The following is a 27,735-nucleotide window of genomic DNA, read 5'->3' on the forward strand; positions in this document are numbered from 1 at the left end:
AAAATATAATATATTAAACCAGTGTATCTTGGATAAAATATCCCAAAAGAAGTTTAAATATCCTCATTGTGACTATATATATATATATATATATATATATATATATATATATATGGGAGAATATACGAAAAAACAACAACAGACGAGGACAGGTGGTGTAAATAACAAAAGGATGTATTAGTATGACGCTCGATATATATGTGTGTGTGTGGGTGTATATATATATGTGGCCAATGTCAGTGTCAGGTCAATGACACCATGCTGGTAGCACATAAAAGACACCCACTACACTCTCAGAGTGGTTGGCATTAGAAAAGGCATCCTGCTATATGAAACCTTACGAAATCAGATTGGAACCTAGTGCAGCTCCCCAGTTTACCAGTATTTGGTCAAACCATTCAACCCATGCCAGCATGGAAAATGGGCATTAAATGATGATGATACACACACACACATACACAAATAAATATGAATATTTATATACATTCCTTTATGGTCATCAGGACAAATAAATTTCACAGTTTTCTGAAATTAATTTTAAAGTAGAAATTTTGACACAATAAACACAGTGAATGACTTTTACTTTCAAAGCATTAATGGGCCAAAAGAATTTCCATGGAGCAATATGAGTGGAGCAATTTGACTCTGTGATGTGATTAATGTTATAGCTTTTTCAAGATGATCTCTATTCGGTGTCCAGCAAAAGGTTAATATTTGGTTCTCATTAAAAAGGAAAATGTTAACAAGCAATTTGTGCTCACTGATGAAGAGTAGTTGAGTTTCAATTAAAAGGATTTGAAACTAAATTACTTATTGCTTTTGGTGTAATTTTCCACTATTTTTTCACTTCACTGCCTTATTCTTTTTTACTTGTAAGAATTGAATAGGCAAGTATTTCCAAAATCATAAATAGTCTCATATGTTTTATGATCTCCTTCTGCTTGTATAGTGTTCATGTCATTAAATATTGACCAAGCATTACATGGAGTCATAGACTCTTTCTTCTCATATATGTCTTTAATTCAATTTCTAAATTCCATATTGACTTCAGACTTAATGGCATGTTGAGACTCGCTTGACATTTTGTAAATACTATCATATTGGTTATTCTCCATATTGCTAGTTTTGTATGTTTTGGGGTTGTAGAGAAAATACAAAACTTAAAAGAATTGGCGATATTGTCTTTCAAGCAGAGAACACAGTATTTAAACAAACACATTCTTTTCTTTTTTTTATTTTCATAATTACTTCCTCCTTTATAATTCTATTGAATACTGAACTTTTAGTTTTTTAGTTTTTTTATTTTATTTTATTTTTGTTTTGTCACTTCAATCCTGCAGCTGTGTACTTAAGCACAGTACTCATCATCATCATCGTTTAACGTCTGCTTTCCATGCTGGCATGGGTTGGACGGTTTGACTGAGGACTGGTGAGCCAGATGGCTGCACCAGGCTCCAATCTGTTATTCTATTAATAGTATTTTTTCCAATTTCGATTTAGAATTGATTATCATTAGAATATAATGAGATTATGGTCTATGAATTAAAATTTTAATTCTTAAAGATTATTTGAGTTGTATTTGAAAGAATAACCATGCATGCACCCATGCACACAGACGCACAATACTCATACATAAATGCATAAGCACACACATACACACACATGCATATATCTGTTGTGAAATTTTCCAAATATATCTCACCCGTGATAGCAGAGGGAAAAAAAGTGTATGTGTGTTGATGATGCATCTGTTTTATGTAGGAATGATGTAACATGTTATGATAATGAAGAAGAGTGGGAGGTAAAGATAGCGTTGACAATGTCACCGAAGTTCAGCAATCAGCATGTTTCCCCAATTCTTACTTTACTGCAGTATTGATTTTTCTTTTCCTGTCCTAAACTGTGTGCTAAGATTTGGAAGTATGTCTTCCTACTCTTTCATGTCTGCAAAGAAATTTATTTCTGTATTTTGATCTGTCATTTGTGGCAAATCATTGTTCTTTGAGCCTATCAACTAATTACAGTGCCATGCTTTAAATTAATAACTAAATCAAGCATCTATTTGAAGTTCAATGGAGATATTAAAAGAAGATTCCTTTAGTTTGTCTTCCATTATATCAAGACAGATATTTTTTTTTTCATTCTCTCTTTTTATTAATTCATAATATTCTGAATGCTCTTGAATTTTGAGATATCTTGAAATATTTCCCTATTCCTGAAAGTAAGAAATGAAAAATTAAAAACAGCTATTATTGTTTAAGTGAAATAGCCTGACTCTCTGGTCTTATGTTCAAACCTGCTTCTGGTATCTCTAAATAAGCTGCTTAATTCTCTAGGTCTCAGTTTACTTAGTTGTCACTAACAGTGAATTGTGAGTCTTTATCAATTGGCATCTATCTTATTCAATGATAAATTTAATTTCCTAGTCGATAATAAAAATGAACCAATAAATGCATATTTACAAGGTCACCTGACCTGTTAGAAATAGTAGTCATGGTACCTTACAGTTTCCATTTCCCAAATTCACTCACATCTGAACCAAGATGAATTGCTTAATCAACAGAACAGCCTTCTCATTAAATTAGCTTGTACATAGCTAAGTATTCCTCATATATGTATATCCTTTATAGAATCCTCAGGAGGATCAGTTTGACAGTGTATAATGAAAGTGGCCCATTTGAATTGCAGATATAGTACATCTGATAGATTTTGACCCAGTTACCATTCTCTCCACTTTCATTCAAATGGCTAATGTAACAGGCACTTGTCCAAAATGCCACCACTCAGTGAGACTGAAGAAAGCTGAGACTTCATGACTGTGAAACAAATATGTAGCCATGCTTACATCCATCCATCCATATATATATATATATATATATATATATATATATATTAGTGGCACTTAAAAAGCATCATTCAAGCTTGATCAATGCCAGTGCCGCCTGACTGGCTCCTGTGTCAGTGGCACGTAAAATGCAGCATTTGAGCATGGTCAGTGCTAGTGCTGCCAGACTGGCACCTGTGCCACATAAAAAGCACCATTCGAGTGTGGTCAATGCCAGTGGCACATAAAAAGCACCCACTACACTCTTAAAGTGGTTGATGTTAGGAAGAGCATCCAGCTGTAGAAACCTTGCCAGATAAGAATGGAGCCTGGTACAACCTCCCGGCTTGCCAGTTCTCAGTCAAACCGTCCAACCCATGCCAGCATGAAAAGCTGGTATGGGTTAAACGATGATGATGATGATGATATATATATATATATATATATATATATATATATATATATATATATATATACATACATACACAGTAATGCCTCGATATATGAGTTAATTTGTTCTTGGAGACCATTCATGAAGTGAAAACTTGTGAAGCAGAACAATGATTTCCCATAATAGCAATGTTATAAATCATAATTCATTCCCAGAAAAATATTTTACCTATTAAATTTACAATACTTGTAAATAAATGGCAATATATCAGCAGTAGAATGTAAAGAATATTTTATGTGAAGTAAAAAGAGTGTCAGGTTCATTTATAATAAAAAATGTTATTATTATTATCATTTTCTGATTGCTGTCAGCTGAGCCTGCACAAGGTGCGCATAGAGCGACGAAACCATTCTGCACGCACTTGTACCAGTGCCCGTGCATTGCTGACCTGTGGGTTTATGTTGAACAGCTGCTGTCATGTGTAGGACAGATCTGGCTATCAACTGAACCCATAGTGAGGATTGTCCCACCGCCCTCCTTCGGCCAGGAGGGACAGACAGTTTTCATTTGTCTGGTGGTTGTAGCGAAAGAGGTTGTATCGTGGACATGCTTGAAAGGACTGAAGACAGACACTTTCCTCTTTGGGCAAACCCTCATCAACTTTTTCAAGTTTCACTTGAAAGGGAGAGTGAGGGTGGAGATAGAAGTGTTGTCTTCTAGCAAGTTTGTTGAAAGATGAGTGAATGTTGGAAAAATGGTTAGTGTGAAAGAACCTATCTTGAGTTTGCACCTGTGAAAATGAAAAAACGGAAAGGGCTCTTGCCCTGTTGGTCAGATCACCCATAGTTTTGTGGATTTTTTCAATGAGCAACCTTTAAATTGCCTCCCCTTTTTGGGAATTTTAATTATTTAATTTTCATTGTTTTTCTGTTTACAGGATTTAAAAACCCTTTTGTATTGTCCTGTTATGTCCTTTTATGTTATTTTATATAAGCCCTTGTGTCTAATAAAAGAATAAATTATCATTTTCTGAATCACTTTCACTCGCACTAGACTCACACACACCATCACTTGTAAATGCAATAGCTAATTCATAAGCACTCTTAGACAGACTTGTAGATTTCTTTTTTAAAAAGCAAATCTAGAGTTGTTTGATTAGAAGCTTTTTTGTTTTGCTCTCTATAAATCGCTCAGTAACACACAGAAGCATTTGTTATAGTAGTAGAAACTTTTGTACTTCATTCAAAATTTTGATCTTAGCTGTTTAACCTTTTTATCTTTATTATAAAATAAAGCTTATAAATCTAGAGTCTCATAAATCGGGTCTTCGTAAAGTGAGGTATTACTCTGTGTGTGTGTGTGTGTGTGTGTGTGTGTGTATATATATAAGTGAGTTTGGAGAGATATATTATTTGGGTGGATACCATGTTAGCTCTCAGTTGGAATCCAGATGCCAGCTAACCACAACAGTCAGTATCCAATGTCTGTGTCTACAATTAGTTGTTAGTCACTCCATGAATTCTTCTGTTGGGGAATTTCACATGTCCTATGCTGCTGAACTGTAAAGATTCCCTGGAATATATCATCATCATCATCATCATCATCATCATCGTTTAACGTCTGCTTTCCATGCTAGCATGGGTTGGATGATTTGACTGAGGACTGGCAAGCCAGAAAGCTGCACCAGGCTCCAATCTGATCTGGCAGAGTTTCTACAGCTGGATGTCCTTCCTAATGCCAACCACTCCGAGAGTGTAGTGGGTGCTTTTATGTGCCACCGGCACGAGGGCCAATCACATTAATGTTAATAATGATACAGAGTATGGAGACTTGTACATCCACTAAATTTATTTTATAATTATATACAGCATATTACAATGACCTACACATGTTTCCATTGCAATAACTACTCACTGTTACAGATGCAACCTTGAAATATTGTCGGTGCAGTTTTATCAGGGTCCATCCATTTGGTCCTTTTTGAAGTGAACTGGTTGCTGTTAAATATTGTTAGTTAGTGTTCTGTGGGAGGTAGGGGGTGTTGTTATTTATAGATATCTCCTGCTAACCTTGATTTCACCCCAGTTGTCATCTGAAGTTCAGGCTTGGTCTTAAAATAGGTCACAGTCAAGGTTGTTGTTTTGTAAGATTCCTTGTTCAATTTCGAACGGCAACTGGGGTGAAATCAAGGTCAGAAGCACATACCTATAAATAACAACACCCCTACCTCCCACAAAACACTAACAAAAATTTACTGCAGCCAGTTCACTTACAAGAAGACTAAATGGACAGACCCTGATGGAACTGCACCAACAATACTGCAAGGCTGCATCTGTAACAGTGAGTAGTTACTGCAGGGCAAACACGTGTATGTCATTGTAATTTGCTGTATATATGTGTATGTGTGCACAAGACATTCAAAATAAGAATGGAGGATTAAATATTGTCAAAAACTTGTTTATTACCGTATTATACAATACATTCACTTTAAATCTCTGTCCAACACGTGTTTCTATTGCACAGATATCTTAAGATATGGCATTTAGATGCACCCTGTTGGTTCAGTTGCATTATAAGTTCACCCAGGGTATATGTATCTATGTAACTTTATTCAAGGTATCACTACTACAAGTTTTTGAAGTGAACTGAAGAGTTCAGTGCTTGATAGTCTTATTCTGGGTATAATTTAGGAAGGGGAGATAATTTTGCTTAGTGTAGAAGTAGAGGTCGTGAAATATACGGTAACAAACAATGAGACATTACTGTTCTTCCACACAATGCATGTAAAATTATTTACTAGAAAATAATGGAAATACTTTATCTTTTTGTACCCATTGGTACACAAGAGTTCCACTGCTGGAAATGAAAAATGTAGAGATTAACGCTCGAATTATACAGTCAATAATAATAATCCTTTCTACTATAAGCACAAGGCCTGAAATTTTGTGGGAGGGGGCTACTAGTTGATTACAATGACCTTAGTGCTCAACTGGTATTTCTTCTATCAACCCTGAAAGGACGAAGGGCAAAGTGGACCTCAGCAGAGTTTGAACTCAGAATGAAAAGACAGATGAAATTCCACTAAGCATTTTGTCTAGCACACTAATGATCCTGCCAGCTTGCCAATAATAATAATGATGAGCTTATAAAAGAACCTGTACTTGGTTACATACTTCGCTGGAAAAATTTGCCAAATCTCCTTTGACAATAGGTTTGTTTAATCATGGTTTGCCTAGAGATTAACAACAACTACAATATACTTTCACTAATGTCATTTGTAAAAAAGAGGAAATGATGACATTACGGAAGTGAGGTAGATAAAGAGGGAAGAAAATTAGGACGATGGTTCATGAATTTACATGATTATTGATTGACATTAAAGGTCTGCTTCTGTAAGTCACTTATTCTAAATAAAAAAATCACTGTAAATCTCCATAATTTTAGGAAAGCAGTTGTCAAATTAGCACCACCATCACCATCTCCACCAACCATCTTCACCACCACCACTGTCGTCATCATCATCATAGCTACCATAAACATCTTAACCATTGCTATCATTAGCATTAGCTTGATGTGTTAAATGTGGAGGATAGCAGAATTGGTAGAATGCTGGACATTGTGTTCCTTTACATACTGAGTTTAACTTTTGTAGGAGTGGGTTTGACCTATTTATTTTTATTTTAGGTCACAATTTGTGAAAAATAGTTCTGTTGGTTACAGGTTTTCTGTGGCCAACTACAGGTTTGCTGCAGTTATGGCAAGAGTTATAATGGAGTGTCACTGATATTTCTGGTTTCTTACTAAAGTTTATATATGTGTGTGTATGTGTGCATGTTGCATGTATATTTTTCTCTAACATACATTGATAAAAGATACACATATGCTCACACACATACAAGCACGTGCTTGTGCACACACACACAACTAGCTTTCATGCCAAATTCATTCACATAGTACTGGGCAACCCAGTCAATGACACTTGCCCATGATATCACAAAGTGGAAACATGTGATTATGAAGTGACTTTCTCAATCATACAAATATGACCTTTATCTTTCAATGGTGGATGGATTCAACTGACCCTACTCCACTAGTGTAGCTAGAGTGTGTGCTTCCCAGGGTGGCCCTTAAGTTTGCCACCCCTGGGTCTCCACAAAAAATACATATTGCCTACAGCAGACCCAAAAGTGGTGCCATCCCCATAAAAGTCTGCCCAGGAGAGACCACCCCCTCTGCCTCCCTCTAGCTAGTGCCATACTCGCTTGTTCTCTACCAGTTGACCTTGGGAAGCTGAAAAGTAATTTACCCCTAGCAGAATTTGAACTTAGAACATAAAGAGATGCAACAAAATACTACAAGGTATTTTGTTCACCTATTCTACTATCCACTACCACATTAAAATATACTAAATCACAGTTAATAACTTGAAGAACTGTTTAATAATTTGAATAAAGCTATAAGAGTTATGGAAGGGTCATTTGAGATAAACAATCAAACATAGAATACACATCTATTTAAGAATAAGTTGTTAGAAGATATAACATATTATATAGAATACTTTTTGATCTTATTAACTGAATTCAGAACTTAAACCACTTAAATCTGTAGTCATTATATCAAAGTCTTTTCTGTTAATGTTTCCTGTTATAAATGCTAATGTCAATGGTTGTCCTCATTTTATCATGAAGGTGAATTCTGTAAACTGCTCAACATGCTGGAAGATCAGTTTGTTTATGGACTACAAAGAAAACAAAGAAGATGTCCTGAAAGGCGTGAGTACCATTCCATTTCTGCATTGTAAGAAAATAAGTTCTGTGTTCATTTCTTTTCTAAGAACATTAATTTAGGCACAGGAGTGGCTGTGTGGTAAGAAGCTTGCTTCCCAACCACATGGTTCCAGGTTCAGTCCCACTGCGTGGCAACTTGGGTAAGTGTCTTCTACTATAGCCTCGAGCCGACCAAAGACTTGTGAGTGCATTTGGTAAATGGAAACTGAAAGAAGCCTGTCATGTGTGTGTGTGTGTGTGTGTGTATTTGTGTCTGTGTTTGTCCTCCAACCATCGCTTGTCAACTGATGTTGGTTTGTTTGCATCCCTGTAACATAGCGGTTTGGCAAGAGAGACCAATAGAATAAGTACTAGACTTACAAAGAATAAGTCCTGGGTTCAATTTGTTTGACTAAGGGTGGTGCTCCAGCATGGCTGCAGTCAAATGACTGAAACAATGATAAATGACTAATGTGAAGTTGTGAAAGTTGTTGATCCAAAGGGCAATAGTAATTTTGCTGAAGGATTTAGTTAAAAATCCACACCATATTACAGACTTAGTTTGCTTTGAATTTTGCTAATTAGAAGTTATGGCTTCACATGTTGGTTCAAGGCCAATTTTAATGGTTGGGAGTGTTAGTTGATTCCATCAACCCCAGTACCCAAATGATAATTATTTGTAACATCCTTCAAAAGGGTGAAATGCAGAGTGAGCCTCAGCTGAATTTGAACTCATTTTGTAAAGAGCCAGCAAAAATGCTACTAAGCATTTTGCCAAATCTGCTAATGATTCCGCCAGCTCACCACGTTGGTGATGGCTGAAACACCTTTGATCATAAGTCTGCTTGATCAGGGATAACTTGGAGCTAAACAACTCCACAATAATTTTTCCAGTTCCTAAATCTACCCATTCATTTAAAGTTAGAAAAAATATGCTTGTGTCTTTAAATATATTTGAGCTGGTTCTATATTTATTCTTTCATCAGGTTCAACAGACATTAGTATTTGACAAATCAGTTTTATGTTTTATCTTTGCTTCTTGTCATTTTTGTACCCTAAATATTTCCAGGGAGATGTGGTACGTTTATTTCATGCTGAACAAGAAAAGTTTTTAACTGGTGATGAATATAAGAAAAGGCAGCACATATTTCTCCGAACAACAGGGAGAACATCAGCTACTGCTGCAACAAGTTCAAAAGCTTTATGGGAGGTTGAGGTAAGTTTTTCTTTTAACCTAACATTTTATGATTGGAGTAGAAATCAGATGTTCAGATAAGCAACCTTGTTTTCCAACCTAGCACACATCTAAAACTTCTTTTTCAGTACAAATTATAATTACTTTATTTCATTTTATTATCTATCTATTTCATTATCTGTCTATTTAAACAGTTTCGGCTTCCATGCTGCATGTTTAGAGGAAAAACTTAAGATCCCTTTGCTCAATCTAACTCTCCCTCTTTCTCCCTTCTCCCTCTCTTTCATGCTCATTTATTATTGTCATTATTCATTCATTTATCTAATTTTATCACAGTTTGGCTGACTGAAAACTGTTGGTTATAGCTCTAGTTAAGAATGCAAATACCCAATTCTATCTCGTTATTATCATTAATATTTTTTTCACACCGGGTTTGGTTCCCGCAATGAGGAGGGAACCAGGCTGCTGGAGTTCTGTGATGCAAATGATGTTAAGGTTTGTAATACCAACTTCAAGAAACCTGCCAATCACCTATTCACCTACCCATCTGGTGGACACACTAGTCGAATTGATTACATCCTCACCAGGAAATGGGTAAGATGGCTACTTATAAATGCCAAAGCCTTCCCAGGTGAAGAATGCACCCCACAACATAGATCAGTAGTTAGTGACTTCAGGATCAGGGCTAAATGGATGCCCAAAAGACGACCAGCATGGAGAAAAAGGGTCTGCAAGCTTAAGGATCCTGTGAATGGACAGAGATTTAACGATGTATTACTCGAAGCTTTTGATGAAATAGAGGAAGACATAGCATCATATGATGTGGAAGACAACTGGAGGTTCCTAGGGGACAACCTGTTGAGGGCTACTGACCAGATCTGTTTTTTAACTCAATACATCAGGCAAATTTGATTCACATTACAAACAACTACTGATCTGTCTGCTAAGTTATCCAAGACTGTTGAAAAATAGATTGTCAAAGACCACTCACCTACATGTTACAACCACTAGCCAACAGATTCTACCTCTCTCCTATCATTATTATGACAGCTTATTCTTCATGTCCAAAACCACTCAATATACCCATCTCTCCTCCACAAATCATATATACTCTATTTCACACATCCCAAACTTTTCATAATCCATAACTGTTGCTCTCTGAAACTTCATTCTTGTTCATATTTTAAACTTGTATTATCTTTACTTGTGATAACATTTAAATGGCTTGTTTGATACTGGTATACTTGCTTTGTGTGCTACATAATACCAGTTTTATTTTGGTACTTTAGACAATATTATTAGTATTTGGTTGATTGGTACCACTGTAGTTTAAGATTCACTCTTATTTTTAATCTTTTTTGCAGATTGTCCATCATGATCCATGCAGAGGTGGAGCTGGTCACTGGAACAGCCTATACAGATTTAAACATTTAGCAACTGATCAATATTTGGCAGCAGAGGTATGTCTACTCCGTTATATACTTTTCCCTTTTATAGCTAAAAGTATTGTAAATATGGTACCAATTGGAGAAAAATGTTCAAGGGAGAATACTCTTAAATCCTTTGAATGCAAAATTTCATGAACTCTAATGTAAACGTTTCATCGTTATTAGGCAGAATCGTTAACATGCCGGGAAAAATGCTTAGGAGCATTTCATCTGTCTTTATGTTCTGAGTTCAAATTCTACCAAGGTCAGCTTTGCCTTTCATCCTTTCAGAGTCGATAAACACTGGGGTCAATGTAATCAACTAGCACCCTCCCCCAAAATTCCAAGCCTTGTTCCTATGGCAGATTATTATTATCTTCACCTAATGCAGCAAGCTGAGAGAATTGTTATCAGACTGGAAAAAATGCTCAGTGGCATTTTGTATGCCTTTATATTCTGAGTTCAGATTCCACCAAAGTTAACTTTACTTTTCATCTTTTCGGGGTTCATAAAATAAGTACCAGTCGACTTACTCTGTCTCCTGAAATTGCTGGCCTTGTGCCAAAATTTGAAACCATTATTATTATCATCGCTTAGACTTGTGTTTCAAGTTTTCTTAACTCGGCCGATTTATGGTTCTGAGTAGCTGAGTATAGATTCGCTCACATCTGGAACTCCACACTTGAATGAAAGTATGTGCTAGTGTTGTTGTTTATAGCAGTCCTAGAGTATATACAGTTCCTACTTTATAGTTGATTGGGACACATATCCTAAGATTAAGGTCCTGGAATATATAGATTATGTTTCAAAGATGACTGGGGTTTAAACAATACAGCCACTAATATTTGAATAGGATATGGGAATAGAGATGTCAAAGAAATTTTTCTTTTCAATTGTCTGTTTTCTAACCCCTTCTAAATTTAGATAAATAATTGTTAGATGGAAGTACAATTTAATTATTAATAAAATACTATTTTAAATCAAACTAGCTGACAGAGTTCTCATTCCCATTCCGCTATAAGTTTGACATCTTGCACATATGTAAGTAATCAATAAATATATTAACTACTGTGTGACATTTGTAAATAGCATAATTTAAATCAATATTAATTTTAAATATTTGTTACTTTTCATTTTCTGTAATTTCATCATTTCTTTTGTCTGTATCTATATTTATTTAATATTTTATAAACTTAAGTATTTTTCTATCTTTGTATATGACTGGTAGATAATTGTAATTTTTTTTTTTTTACAGGTTGATAATGACCCAACAGTGGATTTAATGCGAAACAAACTAAGAGGTCTCCTAACTAATCAAGTGTATTGTTTGGTGTCAGTCCCAAATGGTAATGATATTTCATCTTTGTTTGAGCTTGACCCAACGACCACTATACGTAGTGATTCATTAGTGCCAAGGTAAGTTGTATAAGTCTATTGAGTACTTCACGTACTAAATTCTTTACTTGAACCTCATACGGTAAATTTTACTCATTGACTTGTTCCATTATCCAAAGTAAACACCTCATTCACATTGTTGACTTCATTATACCAACTGCGTGACTTTAGTAATATTTTATGTCATCATCATCATCATCAAACATCCATTGTCCGGTTCTGTACTATCAGTTAGTAATGTGTTTGCTATATACGTTAATTGTATAGTGATTTCTGTTCTGTGAGCAAGTTGTGCTTATTGAAAAAAAGGATCAAATATGTTGTTAATTGACTAAATCCCAATATGCTACATTTAGGTTTTTGGAATGAGGAGAATGAAAATTAATCTCAAAAACTTAATTCTGAGACACTGAACTAGTTGAATTTAATGTAGCTTACTATTTTCTATCAAATCAACTCCATATTTGTCAATTACATAGTAAATATATACAGGGTGATGAACTGGAGAAATCATTAGAACATAACAGGACAAAAATACTTTGCAGTATTTGTTTTAGTTCTTTATATTCCAAGTTCAGATCCTGCTACGGGATCAAATTTGTCTTTTATACTTATGAGGTTGATAAAATAAAGTACTTGTCATGTACTGGAGTTCAATATAAGCAACCAGTCCCTTCTCACTAACTTTGTTGCTATGTTAGAAACACATATGTGGTACATTTCACTTCTCACATTCATAAACTAGATATTTCTTACATTCGTAAATAAGATATTTCAATTTCAGCTTTTTCACCAGCTTTGAAGTAAGAAAATACTGTTATTAGAATATACACAAAGAGTTAAAATTTTTTAAATAATTTGCTATCTTTTATACTTGTTAGTTTCAAAAAGAAAGAAAAGAGAGCCAACACTTAAATTGGTTCACTGTTGCCTGGAGTGAAATATGACCTGAATAGATTAATTAAGTAAAACATTTCATATTTATATATAAAAAGAGAAAACACAGATTGTTTTTCCAGTTGAGTTATTGAACACTATGTCTTTCTATTTTTGCTGATTGACTCTGTATCAGCTACTAATTAATTTAATGTGTAACTTTTCCAAAATACTATTACATATAGACTACTAATTATGAAAAATTTATCTGTGCTATCCATCTCTGTGTCTATCTGACTAGCTGGTTGTTTGTCTGTCTCTTTGTCAATCAGTTTCCTTATATATATCTATCTGATTATCAACACTGTCAGTCTGTCTGCCTGACTCATAGATTCATATCTACATTCTGTTTTTATTCTTCTCTTATCCCAACTACTTCAATCTTTCCTTCCTTAGAACATGTTGTCATGTTATGTCATATATGAAAAAACATTAACTTTTCAATACTAGTAATACAGTAATGCACACACATATATACACACAAATTCGCTGTATGCACATGTCTTAACATATATCTGTGTATATATGTGTGTTTCTGTGTCTATGTCACCTTCCATGTAAAATGAAATCTTCACTGAATTAGCTAACAAATAATTTTTTGTCTAGTTTAATTTATGCTCATAGAAGAACTACATTTGTATTTAAGTGAAGTGAAATTAACTTTCAAATTTTGAGCCATCTTGACTTCTTGAATTACTCTCACTAATTTCATCAAGAATTATTCTACAATTATGCAGTGTTCTAAGATGATTGAGGTTGATTGTGTGTACATTTCTTCCTTTTATTCTTTGAGTTATATTAAAGATTTTTTTCCTTTACAGAATTCAAGCTGATCACAAACAAAGTGACAAAACTCTTTTGTTTAAGTCAAGATTATGAATATGTGAATGTACATATATGTTGGTATACATATATGTTGGGGCATGTGTGGATAAAGTTGCACTCATGTGACAGATGTGCATATCACTTCAGTATGCAAGTGTGTGTGTGCTTCATTACTGTTCATGCATTTGTGTGAATGTATCTTGGTGTATATTCCATATGTGCATATATTCACCAAAGAATCTCAAATGGAAAATCCTGGAATGTTTTACAAATTTTCACTATGCCTCTAATTTATTGTATTTATAGGATGTGACTCACTATATTTTCTTCTTTTTTTGGAGAACCCCAAATCTGTTGTTGCGTAGCCCAATGCCCCTATGATAACTGGTATAAATGAAAATCTGTAACCTGGTTATAAGAGATGTAAATTTTTCATAAATTCACCTTAGATGTTCTTTTTCACAGTTTTATACAAGACATTTATATCCAAGATGCAGTTGACTGTGCATGATTTTTTTTCCTCCTTGCTCTATTAAACAATATCTGGCCTATTGTGTTTACACTAGGTTGCTATTGTTATTAGAAAGTGATACTTACTTTTAGAGGTAAGGATACATTCAAATTTTGGTGCAGCCATCAAGATAATTCTTCCTATAGACCCCAGTGCAAATTGTTTTGGTGACAATGTCACTAAATGCAGATACTTTTGGACAGCTGCTGATAAAGTGGATATCTTCCACATTTGTATAGCACAGTCAACATTTTCTGTCACAATGTAGAGGTTTAAAGGCATTTCTTTCTCCTGTTTTTGAGAGCAAAAGCATAGCCTTCTTGATGGTATACAGTGTAGGTCCAGGACAGATTACTATTCCTATTAACGTTGTCAGCATTCTTTAACATGCACAACATTCTGATACAATAAGTGTTTCTTCTCCAAGTAGGTTAGACCAGCTAGAGTATAGAACAAAAATACACTCAGCATGACTATCCAAGAATTCTTTACCTAACTTCATGATGTTATTATTTTTGCTGTTAATATATATACATGATATACTCATTTCTTTTTTTGTGAATCAGTAAGTGTTGTTTAAGTGAGATGATACAGCACTCAAAAGCTGTTCTTATGCCTTTGTCTCCACCTTTCCATTTTGCATAAGTTCCTTTCAATGTAAATATTGATATTAATGTTACCAGTAGTTTTTAGTGGCTTCTAAGTCCTGATGTCCAAGTTGTAGATTTCTTCAAGTCTCTGATCTGTTAGCACAAGCACTAAAAAAGCATTGCGAACTATGTTTCTTCTGAAATATGTGGAAGCATTCTTTTGTCACTGACTTTACACACAGCACCAACATATGCAATATTCTGTCTGTTTGCCTGTCTGTGTATGTATGTATGTATGTAATATGTGTATTTATAGATGTCAACATGTGTGTGTATAACTGACATAACATCTTGTTTTTCCTTGTTTGACTGGAAAAGCAGTTGAAAGATCTCTTAATCAGTTTAATGTTATACTATTCATATTGTTTTTATCTGCATATATGGTTTGTATAGAATACTGGATAGAATACTGAATATATTAATTATTGTATATTAAAGGAAGAAGAAGGCTTATCTAAGGTTTACCCCTTGCTTGTAATCCTCTTCACAGTTGTGGAGTTAATACAGAAAAAATGTTAGTATGTCAGTAGATGAATACTACAAATGGAAGTTGAATCTGAATTTAGTTTGTAGGCTATACATTTGTAATAGACTAGCTTAAGAGAAACATAGCTGTTACTATTGAAGGAACTGGAATTTATGCAGAGTGGTAGTAGTTATGTAGACATGGATTATGCTATAAGCACTTATATTGCCTTATTTGTCATTCATTTTGATTTACATAATTTATTGAATTCTAACTTTGTATAAATTGGACCACTGTTTTGTTGATTTTGCAATGGTTCATAAAAACGTACTGCTTTTAATATAACCAGAGATCTATCTATTTGCTAATTAAAAATTGGCTTTTCTGCTGTCATTAATTCTAAGGTGTATTTTAATATGCTTTCCAAGTATGGTTATTTATTTATTTTAAATAAAAATCCTTGAAGTATGAATGAACTCTTTCAATAAATGTATTGTTAGATGTGCTAATTGAATTAATGCCTTACCATACTACTGTTATGACAAGTATCAAGGATGACTTGGTAGCATGTACCATGCTTTTGATGATTGTTTCAAGTGCCAATATAGTCATGAGCAGATATAGACATCTTCTCAACCCTCCCATCATTGACCCAGCAGAATGTTCAGGATGTAGTAGTTGAAGGGAGAGATGGTTGTACCAGCACTTGGCTGGTAGTCATTTCAGCTGAGTAAACTGGAGCAATGGAATTGAAGTACCTTGCTGAAGGACCAATTCATTGCCTGATTCAGGCATTGAAACCATGATCTCATGATCATGAGCTCATCACTCTAACCTCTGGGTCATGTACCTTTATTGATGTCTATCTAATTCAGTTATGATAGTGGAGTTGACAATCTTCTACTTGTGCATGTAATTTTATAAGTTATAGTGATGACACCCACGAATTAACAGACCAAGTAGTTTGGAAAATGATCTTTAATATTAATATATTTTATAATATAAGGTTGTTAATATGTTCCCTGGGTCTTTGGTCACATTTAAATTTCTTGTCTTAAGAAAAATGATTTTTCATCTATTTTATTACATTTTGTTGTAACTGGATTGGGTGCCTGTGCTTTCATCATATGTGTTCATGTTAATGCCTCGTAATTTTATGTTGTTAATTCTAAGAAGCAGAACATATTCATTAGTTTATTGATTTAGTGGAGTAGTTGTGGTGAACTAACAGTTTTTGATTCTAATTATTTCAACAATTAAATTTTCATTGGAGAAACAAAAAGTGAAGTCACATATTGGTGGCTTAAATCCTACAAAGAATGTTGCTAAAAATGTTGAAGTATATAACTTAGAAAGTTTTATCTTTTCCAAAATCACAAGATTGTCACTTGAAAAAGAAGTATAATTTTGCTATTAATATTAGGTTTGTATGTAAATTGAAGAATAGACTTAGTAGACTGTAGATTGGCACAATCATTTAAGTAGTGGATAAATTGCTTGCAATATTTATTTACTGACTTTTATGTTTTGCATTCAAATCCCTCTGAGGTGATCTTTACTTTTCATCTTTCCAAAATCAATAAAATATTGTTATAGTCAAGTCCTAGGATGGATTTTGATATTTTTTTTATAAAGCATCCTAGAAGTGAATGCAAATATAATAGAAAACTAAGACAAACTTACATTTGCAAATCTTTTCCTTTCAGCTTCACCCTTTCACAAATATTACTGTCACCTAAGCTATTCTTATTGCTTTCTGATCATACTTCCTATTATCACCTTCTTTCCAGATTTCCCAGTCTTGTCTCTTAGCCTTTACCACCCTATCAACTATATCATTCCATTACCATATCACTTCCAGCTTTGCTGGAACATTGTCCCAGCCATGTGTTTAATCAGTACCCCTGAGCAGGTTGTTTCATAGATATTTCCTGTTGTCATCTATGCCACAGATATCTAAATTTTTCTTCCTAGTCATTTGCATCAATTAGGATTTCTCAAAATCTATTCCCAATTGTGCGATCTTTTATTTTCTGTATCTTCTCTGTATCATTTTCAGTTTCAGTGGTGGCTTAGCTGACTCTGAAGTTGCTAGACACTAATCTATGTTATGTTGTGCACTCTTCACCTGAAAAGGTATTCCCATTTGCAATAGCCCTTCTGTCCTGTTTCCTGGTGAGAAAAAAAATTGTCTGACTTGCGTGTTCACCAGATTGGTAAATGATGAGGTGCCAGGCTGGTTTTTTAAAACTGGTGTTTCAAATTGTCAAATTAGTTGCATCACAAGCTTCCAGGAGCTTTACACCCATGTCATTTCTTGTACCATATCCCTAGTCTCTATGTATGTCACAGAAGTCATCAGCATGTTGGCCAACATATCTGTTGAAGTTGCTTGCTATGATTATGAAGTCACTGTCAGTTGTCATTGAGGTAGTCTGCAGGTTCTTATAGAAGCTGTCTCCTTCCATTCTTCTGTCAAATCAGCATGCAGAGCTTATGCAGAAATAACCACCCTGTTGAGTTATCTATAAGTAGTCACATCTTACTTATTCTGCTGCACACCCTGTCTACCTTACATTATCCATTTTTCAGCTAACTCTATGCCTACTCCACCTCTGCTGTCACTATTACTCACCCAGAAAAGTTTGAGTCACTGTCTTGTGTTTGAGGAATATGGTTGAGGATCCTTTCAATCTTACTTCTTGCACACAGCACACATTTACTTGTCACCACTAGTATTTCAAGACCCTTACCTGACCTACCTTTCATCATGTGTGTGTGTGTGTGTGTGTGTGAGTGTGTAGTGATGTAGAGGATGAGAAATACTGGTTTGCAGAAGGATGAGGTGAGAAACATAAGATTGGCTCAGGAAGGAGAATAGAATAGAAAGTAGTGGGATTATGTGAAAGGAGTAGGAGCAGTTGAGAGTGAGATATAGGGATACATAAGGAGCTAAAGTAGATGGGTCATGATGGTATATATGGGAGGATATTGGAATGATAGCTGATAATCGAGTTGTTTAGAATGGAGTATAGCATGTCAGAGACAGGGGAGGAAGGGAATAGTGCCTTGTATGTACAACCATAACCAAGTACATTTAGGATATTAATTTTGCTGTAATGGATGGATCTTTTTGTGCACAAAAACACCAACCATCTCAGTCTTTGTCATCTCATCCATAAGGCTCAGTACCTTCATTTCAGCCTTCAATACTTTGTCCCATGTCTTCCTGGTTTTCACTCTTCCATGAGTTCCTTCTACTTTCAGCCATCAGCACTTCTTTATGCAACTGTCTTCATCCATATACATCATATGACCAGCTCTCTCTTGCACACATCTGATTCCTCGTATGCCTAACTATTCTCTCAATACAGTTGCACTCTGTTGTATATGTACACTAACATTGCACATCCAGTAGAGCATACTAGCTTCATTCCTCTCTAGTCTCCACATGTCCTCTGCATTTAGGGCTCATGTCTCACTACCATGTAGCATTCGTGTGTGTGTATATAATCACATACAGTAGGCATACTCAACACACCTAAATTTTCTCAACTTTGCTGCAAATTAGGCTTTTAGTATGAACCAACAACAGAGCTTCAACATTGTTATTCAATCTGCTAGAAAATATAACCAAATAACCCTCAAATCACACCTTACCATTTTAAAAAAAGGACCACAAATTGATTAATGCAATTTTAGTCATAATGAAAGAATTGGGTGACTATTGTTGAAATACCTTTGGTCACAAGGCTGATCATGGCTGTGACCAACAACTTTTCACTATTATCAGCCTGACATCCTTCCAAATTGATGCCCTTCATAATATATATGAAATAACAAACAGTAACTTTTAATAGTGGAACTAACTCCTTAGTTGTATCACAACTCACTTGTAACAGTTACAACTACTAAATAGTGAATACCATTCTTTTAACATTCATTCTTCTATAATTAAAATTGTAACTCAGCACATTTAACCTTCTGACAATGACTTCAGCATGTTATATAAGATAATTTAGGTTAAAAGTTTGAATGCTTTGTCTCCTTTCTCATAGCCACTATGAAAAACTCATATAAATTATATTTTGAATTAAAAGCAGCTCTGATAATGTAAACATCATCAGTTGCACATACATAGTGTATATGTTTTGTTTATATGCCAGTTTGTTGCAGGATAGCATCCTGGGAAAGCCTCCTACATGACACTGAGTGTTAAGAACTCTGAATGTCCCAAACCAGGCAAGATAACTTGCCCCAGGGTGAGCAAGAATGATAGTTATTAATGTTTCACTATTATTGTAGCTCTTCAGTACCAAGTACTCAACACACCTCAGAACGAAATGAATCACTAGTCTGAGGCATTTATGCAAATAATGTGAAATCTATTTGCTGATGTGCCGAGGCATAGCAATTGTGAAACAAAATTGAATTTCAAATTAAAAGCAGCTCTAATAATGTAAGCATTGTCAGTTTCACATACATAGTGTATGTGTTTTGTTTATGCACCAATGTATGTTTTGTTTATATGCAAGCTGTCTCAGCTGGTCTGGGACAGTCAGTGTTTTTTAACATTTAGTGTCATGTATGGATCTTTCCCAGGATGCTATCCTGCAACAAATTGGTATATAAACAAAACACGCTGTGTATGTCTGACTAATAATGTTTATATAAACTATACTCTTGTGATATATGTATGAGTTTTTGGTTTTTGTACGTTTGTGTGTATAAACATTGATATCAAGAAATGTATTTTGTATTAAAAAAAGAATAAAAATTCCTCATGTGTGCCAGAGCTACAGGACCATTCCATTCATCCTTGCAAGAAAAATTAAAATGAAGTATTTGTTTCCTTCTTTTGACCTATCCTCCTCCTTTTACAATTTAAGAATTTGACAAGTAGTTCTCCATTTGTGCAAAATAAAAGTTTATGATAAAGAATTTATCTTCAATGTCTTTTACATTGAAACTTCATTATATGTGTGTATGCTTTCCAATTTTAATCTTGCTTTTTTTGCAGTTACAAGTTAGGTTCCCCAATGGAAAGGTCTGATTTATTTTGTTTGTTTTTACTTTAGCTTTCATATCTCTTGTTTTATTTAGCTTAATTTTCCCATGGAAGAATATTGCATGCCATTTATTCAAGAAGAAACCTTTACCAATATCCTGTCATTCAGTTTCTCTTCATCAAAGGCTTTGAATTTAATTCAAGGCTCCCTGATAAAATATTGCCCTGTTAAACTATTAACACAGTGTTTTTCAACTGGGTTGCTATGGAATATTCAGTGGAGGCCACAGCTAGTGGCCTTGCAATGACACAAAATCTTCAAATCTGCTACACAGACACATAATAGAATTTAAAAAATTGGTAACATTAAAACAAATGTCTAAAACTTATTGCAAAAGTATAAATTAGGGATGCTTAGATACTGTATGGGTCATGAGAAGGCATTACTGAGACAAAGTTGAAAAACACTGTATTAACATTAATAGTAGCATGAGCTATACCTAGTAATAAACTTCAATGTGGCCTCTGTCTTTATATTCTAGTGCCCACTAATAGATATACACCTGATATATTATATACTTATATCTATAATGGCTGGTAATGTTTAATTTGATATGTAATGGAACTAATTTTGCCTGCTGTAACTTTTCCTTCAAACAATGGCTGCAATAGCCTTCTCTTAGATATATTTCCCAATTTTTCTATCTCTCCCTTTTTATTTCTTTCACTCTCACTCTGTCCTTATCTATCTTTTCTCTTTCTTCCTCTCACTCACATACATAAACACTTTTCTAAACAAACAACTGCTTTTAGTTATCACACTATGTATGTAATATTTATTATACATGTGAAAGGTTAGATACATTGCTGTCACTGCTAGTTTTAAAAATTCTTTTCTTGTGTCATTCTGATCATTATTTCTATGTATAAAGATTTTAACATTTGAGGAATTGTGTCTAAAACATGTATGAATTAAAAATGAAATTTGTTATAAGAGATAAGTATTCAAAAGAAAGGGTAAGAGGTTTTAGATATACAAGGCTAGGATTACTTCAGATATGGTTATTTAACTGAGTGAGGTCCACTGAATTAATTAGTGAAACATTGTAAGCTATCAATGGTACCAAATTGAGAAAGAATAACATTCATTGATAAAATCTAGATACTTTGTTCAGGATATAGGGAATTTGAATTCTTGTCTGATTTCAGATCAGTAAAAATATTAGAAAGAAGCTTTTTTGTCCTTTTATTTATTTGTAGGGATGTTACAGATAAGATTTATCTGTATCCTATTTCAATTTTCTCTTTGGTCAAAAGAAGCAAGATTAAATTTTATGACTATTTTAAACTAATTATAAACTTTAAACAATACATCCATATTTTCAGTTTTGTACTTAACCCCATTAAAGTGTCTCAAAAGATTTTGAAAAAGGCATGAATTTCACAGAATCTCATCTCTTTTCTCTCATTGATATGAGGATTTGTACTGACATGTGAATTAAACAACAGAGTATTCCTTGATAATTTTTCTATGACTGAAGATTTTAATTGTAAAAGATGTTTACAAATACACAGGCAACTAAGCATGTTCCTTCACATCCTTCACACAACATACTTAATGAGGTCTAAATCTCCTAAGTGGTTCACACATAACTGTGTTGCAACTGCAAAAGCAATGAGTATAACTAACAATGCACCACCACCACCAAAACAATCATTCATCTCTTTCAACTGGATGTCTTTAACTCATACCACAATTTACTAGTTATACAGAATGCTCCAAGTTATCACTCCTCAATCATGGTGGCTCTGTAATTAGTAGTTCTACAGAGCAAGCAATGTGGAATTGAATGTGAGAACTTTCACACTTGTTGATTCAACTCCACATTGCTTCCCTCCAATCTCCACATATCTCTCCACTGTGTACACAATAATGTCATATACAAAAATACCTTTACTTCAAATCAATAAAACCATTGGTTGTGACAATGTTTCTTATATTGTCACCAGACATTGCACCCTAGAGTTAGCTCTTATCCGTATCCTTAAGTCTACCTCTCTCTTCATAGAAACCTATCTTGATCTTGAGAAACATACTACAGTGTGTCTGATCTCCAATAATAAAAACCTCATTGACCCTGCTGACTATTGACTTATCACTCATTTCCAACATCTCAATAATGATAGTGACAGTCATTAACACTCTGAATCTCTCTTCTTTCTTAGTGACTTCAAGTCTGACTTTTGTAGAGTCAGATCTAATCTCTTACTAGAGGTCTCTTATACAAGGTTGTTACTTGATGTAAGCAAAGAAATTGGTTGTGTCTGTTACATGAATCTCCTTGCTAAGCTTCCCTCATATGGGCTCTATCAATCTCTTATCTTGTGGGTCAGAAACTTTCATCCAGATCACACTATTACAGTGTGAGCTCTCTCCAACCCAAATTCTATAAATTTTATGTGTCCCAAGGTTTGATTACATCACCCACACATTCTATCTCTCTCTCTAACTTGTTGTCACCTTCAACAATGGTAACTCCAATGCAGATGTTACCACTCTTCATTCCTCCATAACCTTCCACTCACAGGTGTGATCCACATACGTTCTATACACCTCACATTAAACTTGCACTGGCTTTATAACACATTTTCCACAGGACATAACCATCATAACTCTTTCAACAAAGCTACAATCTGTGCATATCAAGGGAAAAAAGCCTTCTATCTCACTCCTGGCCAACATAAAATTAAAACTCTCAAAATTCCTACAAATATTAGACCCCAACAATCATAAATGAGCATTCCTGCTGATCTCATATTCATAACATAGCAAAAATTGCATTCCAAAGATAATTTTTCCGATTTAGGGCCAAAATATTGACAACACACAAAACAGTAACAGAACAGAAGAGTGGCAGACATCTCACCAGCCTCAGAGAGAATATGAAGGTCATTAGCACAGCTCCTTCCTTTTAGTTAAACCATAAAAATTACAAGTATCTTTATTGTAGTCATCTATTGATCCATATACAACATGACATTTCCATAATTCTTATTGCAGTGTAAAAACTTCATTACATATGAACTTTTAGTTCAGTTTTGTACGTTGTATATATTTTGCATTGCCAGTTACATTACATAAAAAAGATGTATTAAAGAAAAGCAAATCCTAGCTGGAGTTCTCTTTACATTAACTTTTATCTCTGATACCACTCCTATCTCAAACTTTACTCTTAGCAGAATGATAATCATTCTATATTTCATAATGAATAAAGTCTGTTTGGGGATTTGAACACAGAATCATAAGACTGTAAACACTGACCCAGCAGTTAAAAAGTGTGTGTTTGTGTGTGTGTGTGTTGTGTGTTTACCACACAGTACCTTATGTGATAACAGATATTTTTATGGGAAATAAAAAAGGATTGTTGACTTGTATTTGTGTTGAATATCTATATAAGTAAAAATACCACATGAAGAACACTTGAGCAGTCTTTACTCTTTTATCAAACTGAATATTTGTATGTCTGTAAAGCTTGACCTAATTTTGTATGTCCCTCGAATTTCTATAATGAGAGAAATTTATTTAAAGGGCTGTTATTTTTGTTTGTGCTATTGTTGTTATCGTTGTTATTGTCTTGAGACTGTAAATGGAATGTGGATGTTTATTGATGTTTGTTTCAATGTTGACATCATACTGGCTGCTACTCATACTGATTGCCCTGTTATATTTATGTGTATTTCTTCTGTCTTAATGTTTTCAGATGTTGGCTTACCTCTACAATAGGGCCTCTAAGGCCTGCCCTTTGCCAAATCCCTTTTGTGAGGAAAGGGTTACGAATTAAAATATAATACCCCACCTCCTCTAGCTTGACAGCCTATTTCCAGGTTTCCCTTCTTTTCATCTAATTTACATCTGAGTAGTTTGAACCCAATTGATGAAACTGTGTACTTTGTCCAATTACATAGAAAAGTATCCATGATGGGATATGTACTCTTGACTCAGGAGAGGGGAAATTCATACATCATTCACTAGACTTATTGCCACTCCCTATTCCTTAATTAGATATTCAGAACTACTGTTACAGGTCTTGTACTCTGCATCTGCTGCATGTTTCACAGCCTTCTTTCACCTCATTCTTTCTCCACCAAGCCTTTTAGGTGAATGACGCAAATGTAATACTCTATATATGATGTTACTAAAAAACTTACAGTCAGATCTAGATAAAGCAAAACTTACACTGCACAATTTGTTCAAGTTTTGTTTTTTAATGTTTATTTTGTTTATTTGTATATAAAAGTATTCTTTCTCATTAACTCTAAAGAACTTCATTTACGGATAAGACATTATCATGATTTGAACATGAAAATTGCTGTGACAATTATTTATAGTACTCTGTGAGTGGTGTTGTAATAACTTTATATTATTTTCATATCAGTCTGAGATTTTTGCAGTTGGTACACATACTGTCGGTCCACATATCACTACTACACTCCTTTGAAATTAGTGACCACATTTGTCTAATGGCATACAAGTGTCAAAAACATGTTACCACACCTCATTAGATGAAAGGATGTCATGTTAATTTTGTGATTATTGTGACTCTTTGTTTTATGGCTAACAACTTCATAGATACACTTAGGAATGAGACATTATGTCCACTATCTTGTCAAGAGTAAACTAAATGTATTTTTAATGGAGGCAAGAAGAGAAGGTTTTTAAGTAAAGAGCATGGCCAAAATGTGGAACAAAGTAATCCAAGATCCTGTTTCATGATTTTATTACTGAAACCCATAATAGATTATTATTATGAAAGTATGTATCAGTGAAATTAAGTAGATGAGAAATGTGCAGAAGTTGATTGGATAGATTGCTCCTGTAATTCAAAGGCTCACCAGCTCTCTCTCTCTCTCTCTCTCCCTCCCTCTCTCTCTCTCTCTCTCTCTCTCTCTCTCTCTCACACACACACACGGTTATACTGATTGTGCCTGTGGATTACATTAATTGGACAAGTATCTGTGGAATATTCAACCATTTACATAATGATTCAATGAGCAGGCAATTCAGTTGATCTAAGAACTAAACCAAAAACAAAACTGATGGAGATTTGTTATGTCTATATTGTACATATATGTATGTATATTCCTGTTGTGTATCTGTGTGTGTGTGTGTGTGTGTAAGATAAGGTAATAAAAATCATATAACATTGTATTAAAATTGAATTAATAAAGGAAAATATAACATACAATAAAAATGAATAAATACTTGTCTTATGTGTAGTATTATAAATAGTCTATTTGTTGACATTTTTCAGTATAAAAATATCATTCAGTGTTTGGTTAACTCTATTTAGTTTGAAGTATGCACGAATAAGAATTTTGTGTGTGTGTGTGTGTGTGTGTGTGTGTGTGTGCATGCATGCATGTGTGTGTGCATGTGCATTTCTTATGAGCTTTAGCAGAGGTAGCAAAATAGCTAGAACTTTTCCAAAGATAAGTGTCTTATCTGTTGTTACATTATTAAATGATAAGATTGTGTAGGCAAAATAACCATTAATATCAAATATTACTGGCTATTACATAAGATGGCAGTATCAGTAAAGTGCTGAACTAATTACTGTGTTGGATTCAGTTACATTTTTTTGTGTTTTGAGTTCAAATCTCACTTGGGTCAACTTCTTCCCACTTGGTCAATAAATAAATACCAGTTAAGTTTTGGGGTTGTTTATATCAAATACTCTCCTAGTTTAAATAAGTGCTTCATTAATCAAATTAAGAATTATTATCATTATTAGGACATTGTATTTACAGTATTAATTGAATGTTGGGCTAAATACCAAGTGGTGTTAAATTACGGCCCTTTATGTTATATATTTTCAAATCTCTTTTTGGGGTTAAATTGATTGTCCTGCATAGTCTTAACCATGATGTCTAAAGCAAACTAAAGAACTAAATTTCTAGTCAATTATTGTGGTTGCCTGTCCTTCCATATATATATACATCTATATATACATTGGTTATGATGACAAGGGTTCCAGTTGAACTGATTAAAGGGACAGCCTACTCATGAAATTAACATGCAAGTGGCTGAGCACTCCATAAACATGTGTACTCTTAAAGTAGTTCTCGGGGAGATTCAGTGTAACACAGAATGTGACAAAGCTGGCCCATTGAAATACAGGTACTACTAATTTTTGCCAGTTGAATAGAATGGAGCAATGTGAAATAAAGTGTCTTGCTCAAGGACACAATGCACCACTAGGAATCGAACTCACAACCTTACAACCATGAGCCGATTACACTAACCACATACTTTCATGTGTGTGTGTGTGTGTGTGTGTGTGTATATATATATATATATATATATATGGCAAATGAAGCTACTAGGTGTAAACCATTTGTCTTATCCAATGGATATATATATATATATATATATATATATATATATATATATATATAGGGAGAGAGAGAGAGAAAGAGAGAGATATATATTTAGGGAGTGGGGCATGTGCCACTGCGAAAAATAATTATTACTATTACTCCTGTCAAGGCCAACTTATTTTATCGATAGAGTTGATAAAAATAAAGTATCAATACAATGTTAGGTTCAATTTAATTGACTAATTCCATCCCTCAAATTTCAAGTTTTGTGCACATGTTAGCAACAATTATTATACAACGAAAAACAATTATTATTATTAGTAGTAGTGCTGGAAGAATCATTAGAATGTTGGACAAAATGCTTAGTGACATTTCATCAGTCTTTAAAGTTCCAAGTTCAAACTTCACCAAAATTGTCTTTACCTTTCATCTTTCGAGGGTCAAAGAAATTAGTACCAGCTGAGCACTGGAGTCAATGTAATCAACTAGCTCTCTCCCCACAAATTTCAGGCCTTGTGCCTTTAGCAAAAAGGATTATTATTATTATTATTATTATTATTATTATTATTATTATTATCATTATTATTATTATTAAGTGGCAAGCTGGCAGAATTGTTAGCACACCAAGCGAAATACTTAAACAATATTTTGTCTGTCTTTACATTCTCTGTTCAAATCCCACCGATGTCAATTTTGCCTTTCATCCCTTTGGGGGTCAAACACTGGAGTTGATGTAATCAACTTACCTCCTCCCCCACAAATTTCAGGCCCTGTGCTTATAGTAGAAAAGATTATTATTATTATTAAGGTAGTGAGCTTACAAAATCGTTAGCATGCCGAGCAAAATGCTAAACAGTATTTTGCCTGTCTCCACATTCTGAGTTCAAAAATTCCACTCAGGTCAACTTTACCTTTCATCCTTTTGGGGTCAATAGAAAAAGTACCAATCAAGTACTGGGGTCA

The 27,735-nt window shown here is 34.2% G+C and overlaps 1 protein-coding gene across 16 annotated transcripts in view; it reads left to right on the forward strand.

Moving 5' to 3' along the window:
- The window catches only part of LOC106882671 (inositol 1,4,5-trisphosphate-gated calcium channel ITPR1), a 312,035-nt gene that overhangs the window by 143,337 nt on the left and 140,963 nt on the right, over positions 1 to 27,735 (forward strand). For 10 of the 16 annotated variants that reach the window (XM_089347459.1, XM_089347464.1, XM_089347462.1 and 7 more), the window contains 5 exons: positions 7,904 to 7,987; positions 9,051 to 9,197; positions 10,541 to 10,636; positions 11,859 to 12,019; positions 20,407 to 20,433. In XM_089347459.1, the coding sequence (XP_089203585.1) occupies positions 7,904 to 7,987; positions 9,051 to 9,197; positions 10,541 to 10,636; positions 11,859 to 12,019; positions 20,407 to 20,433 (515 nt within the window). The remainder of the gene's footprint in view (positions 1 to 7,903; positions 7,988 to 9,050; positions 9,198 to 10,540; positions 10,637 to 11,858; positions 12,020 to 20,406; positions 20,434 to 27,735) is intronic. The other 6 variants (XM_089347463.1, XM_089347470.1, XM_089347460.1 and 3 more) reach the window with 1 other exon arrangement.

Source organism: Octopus bimaculoides, chromosome 2 (genome assembly GCF_046866305.1).
Source record: "Octopus bimaculoides isolate indiv1 chromosome 2, ASM4686630v1, whole genome shotgun sequence".
In the NCBI taxonomy this organism is placed as follows: Eukaryota; Metazoa; Mollusca; class Cephalopoda; order Octopoda; family Octopodidae; genus Octopus; species Octopus bimaculoides.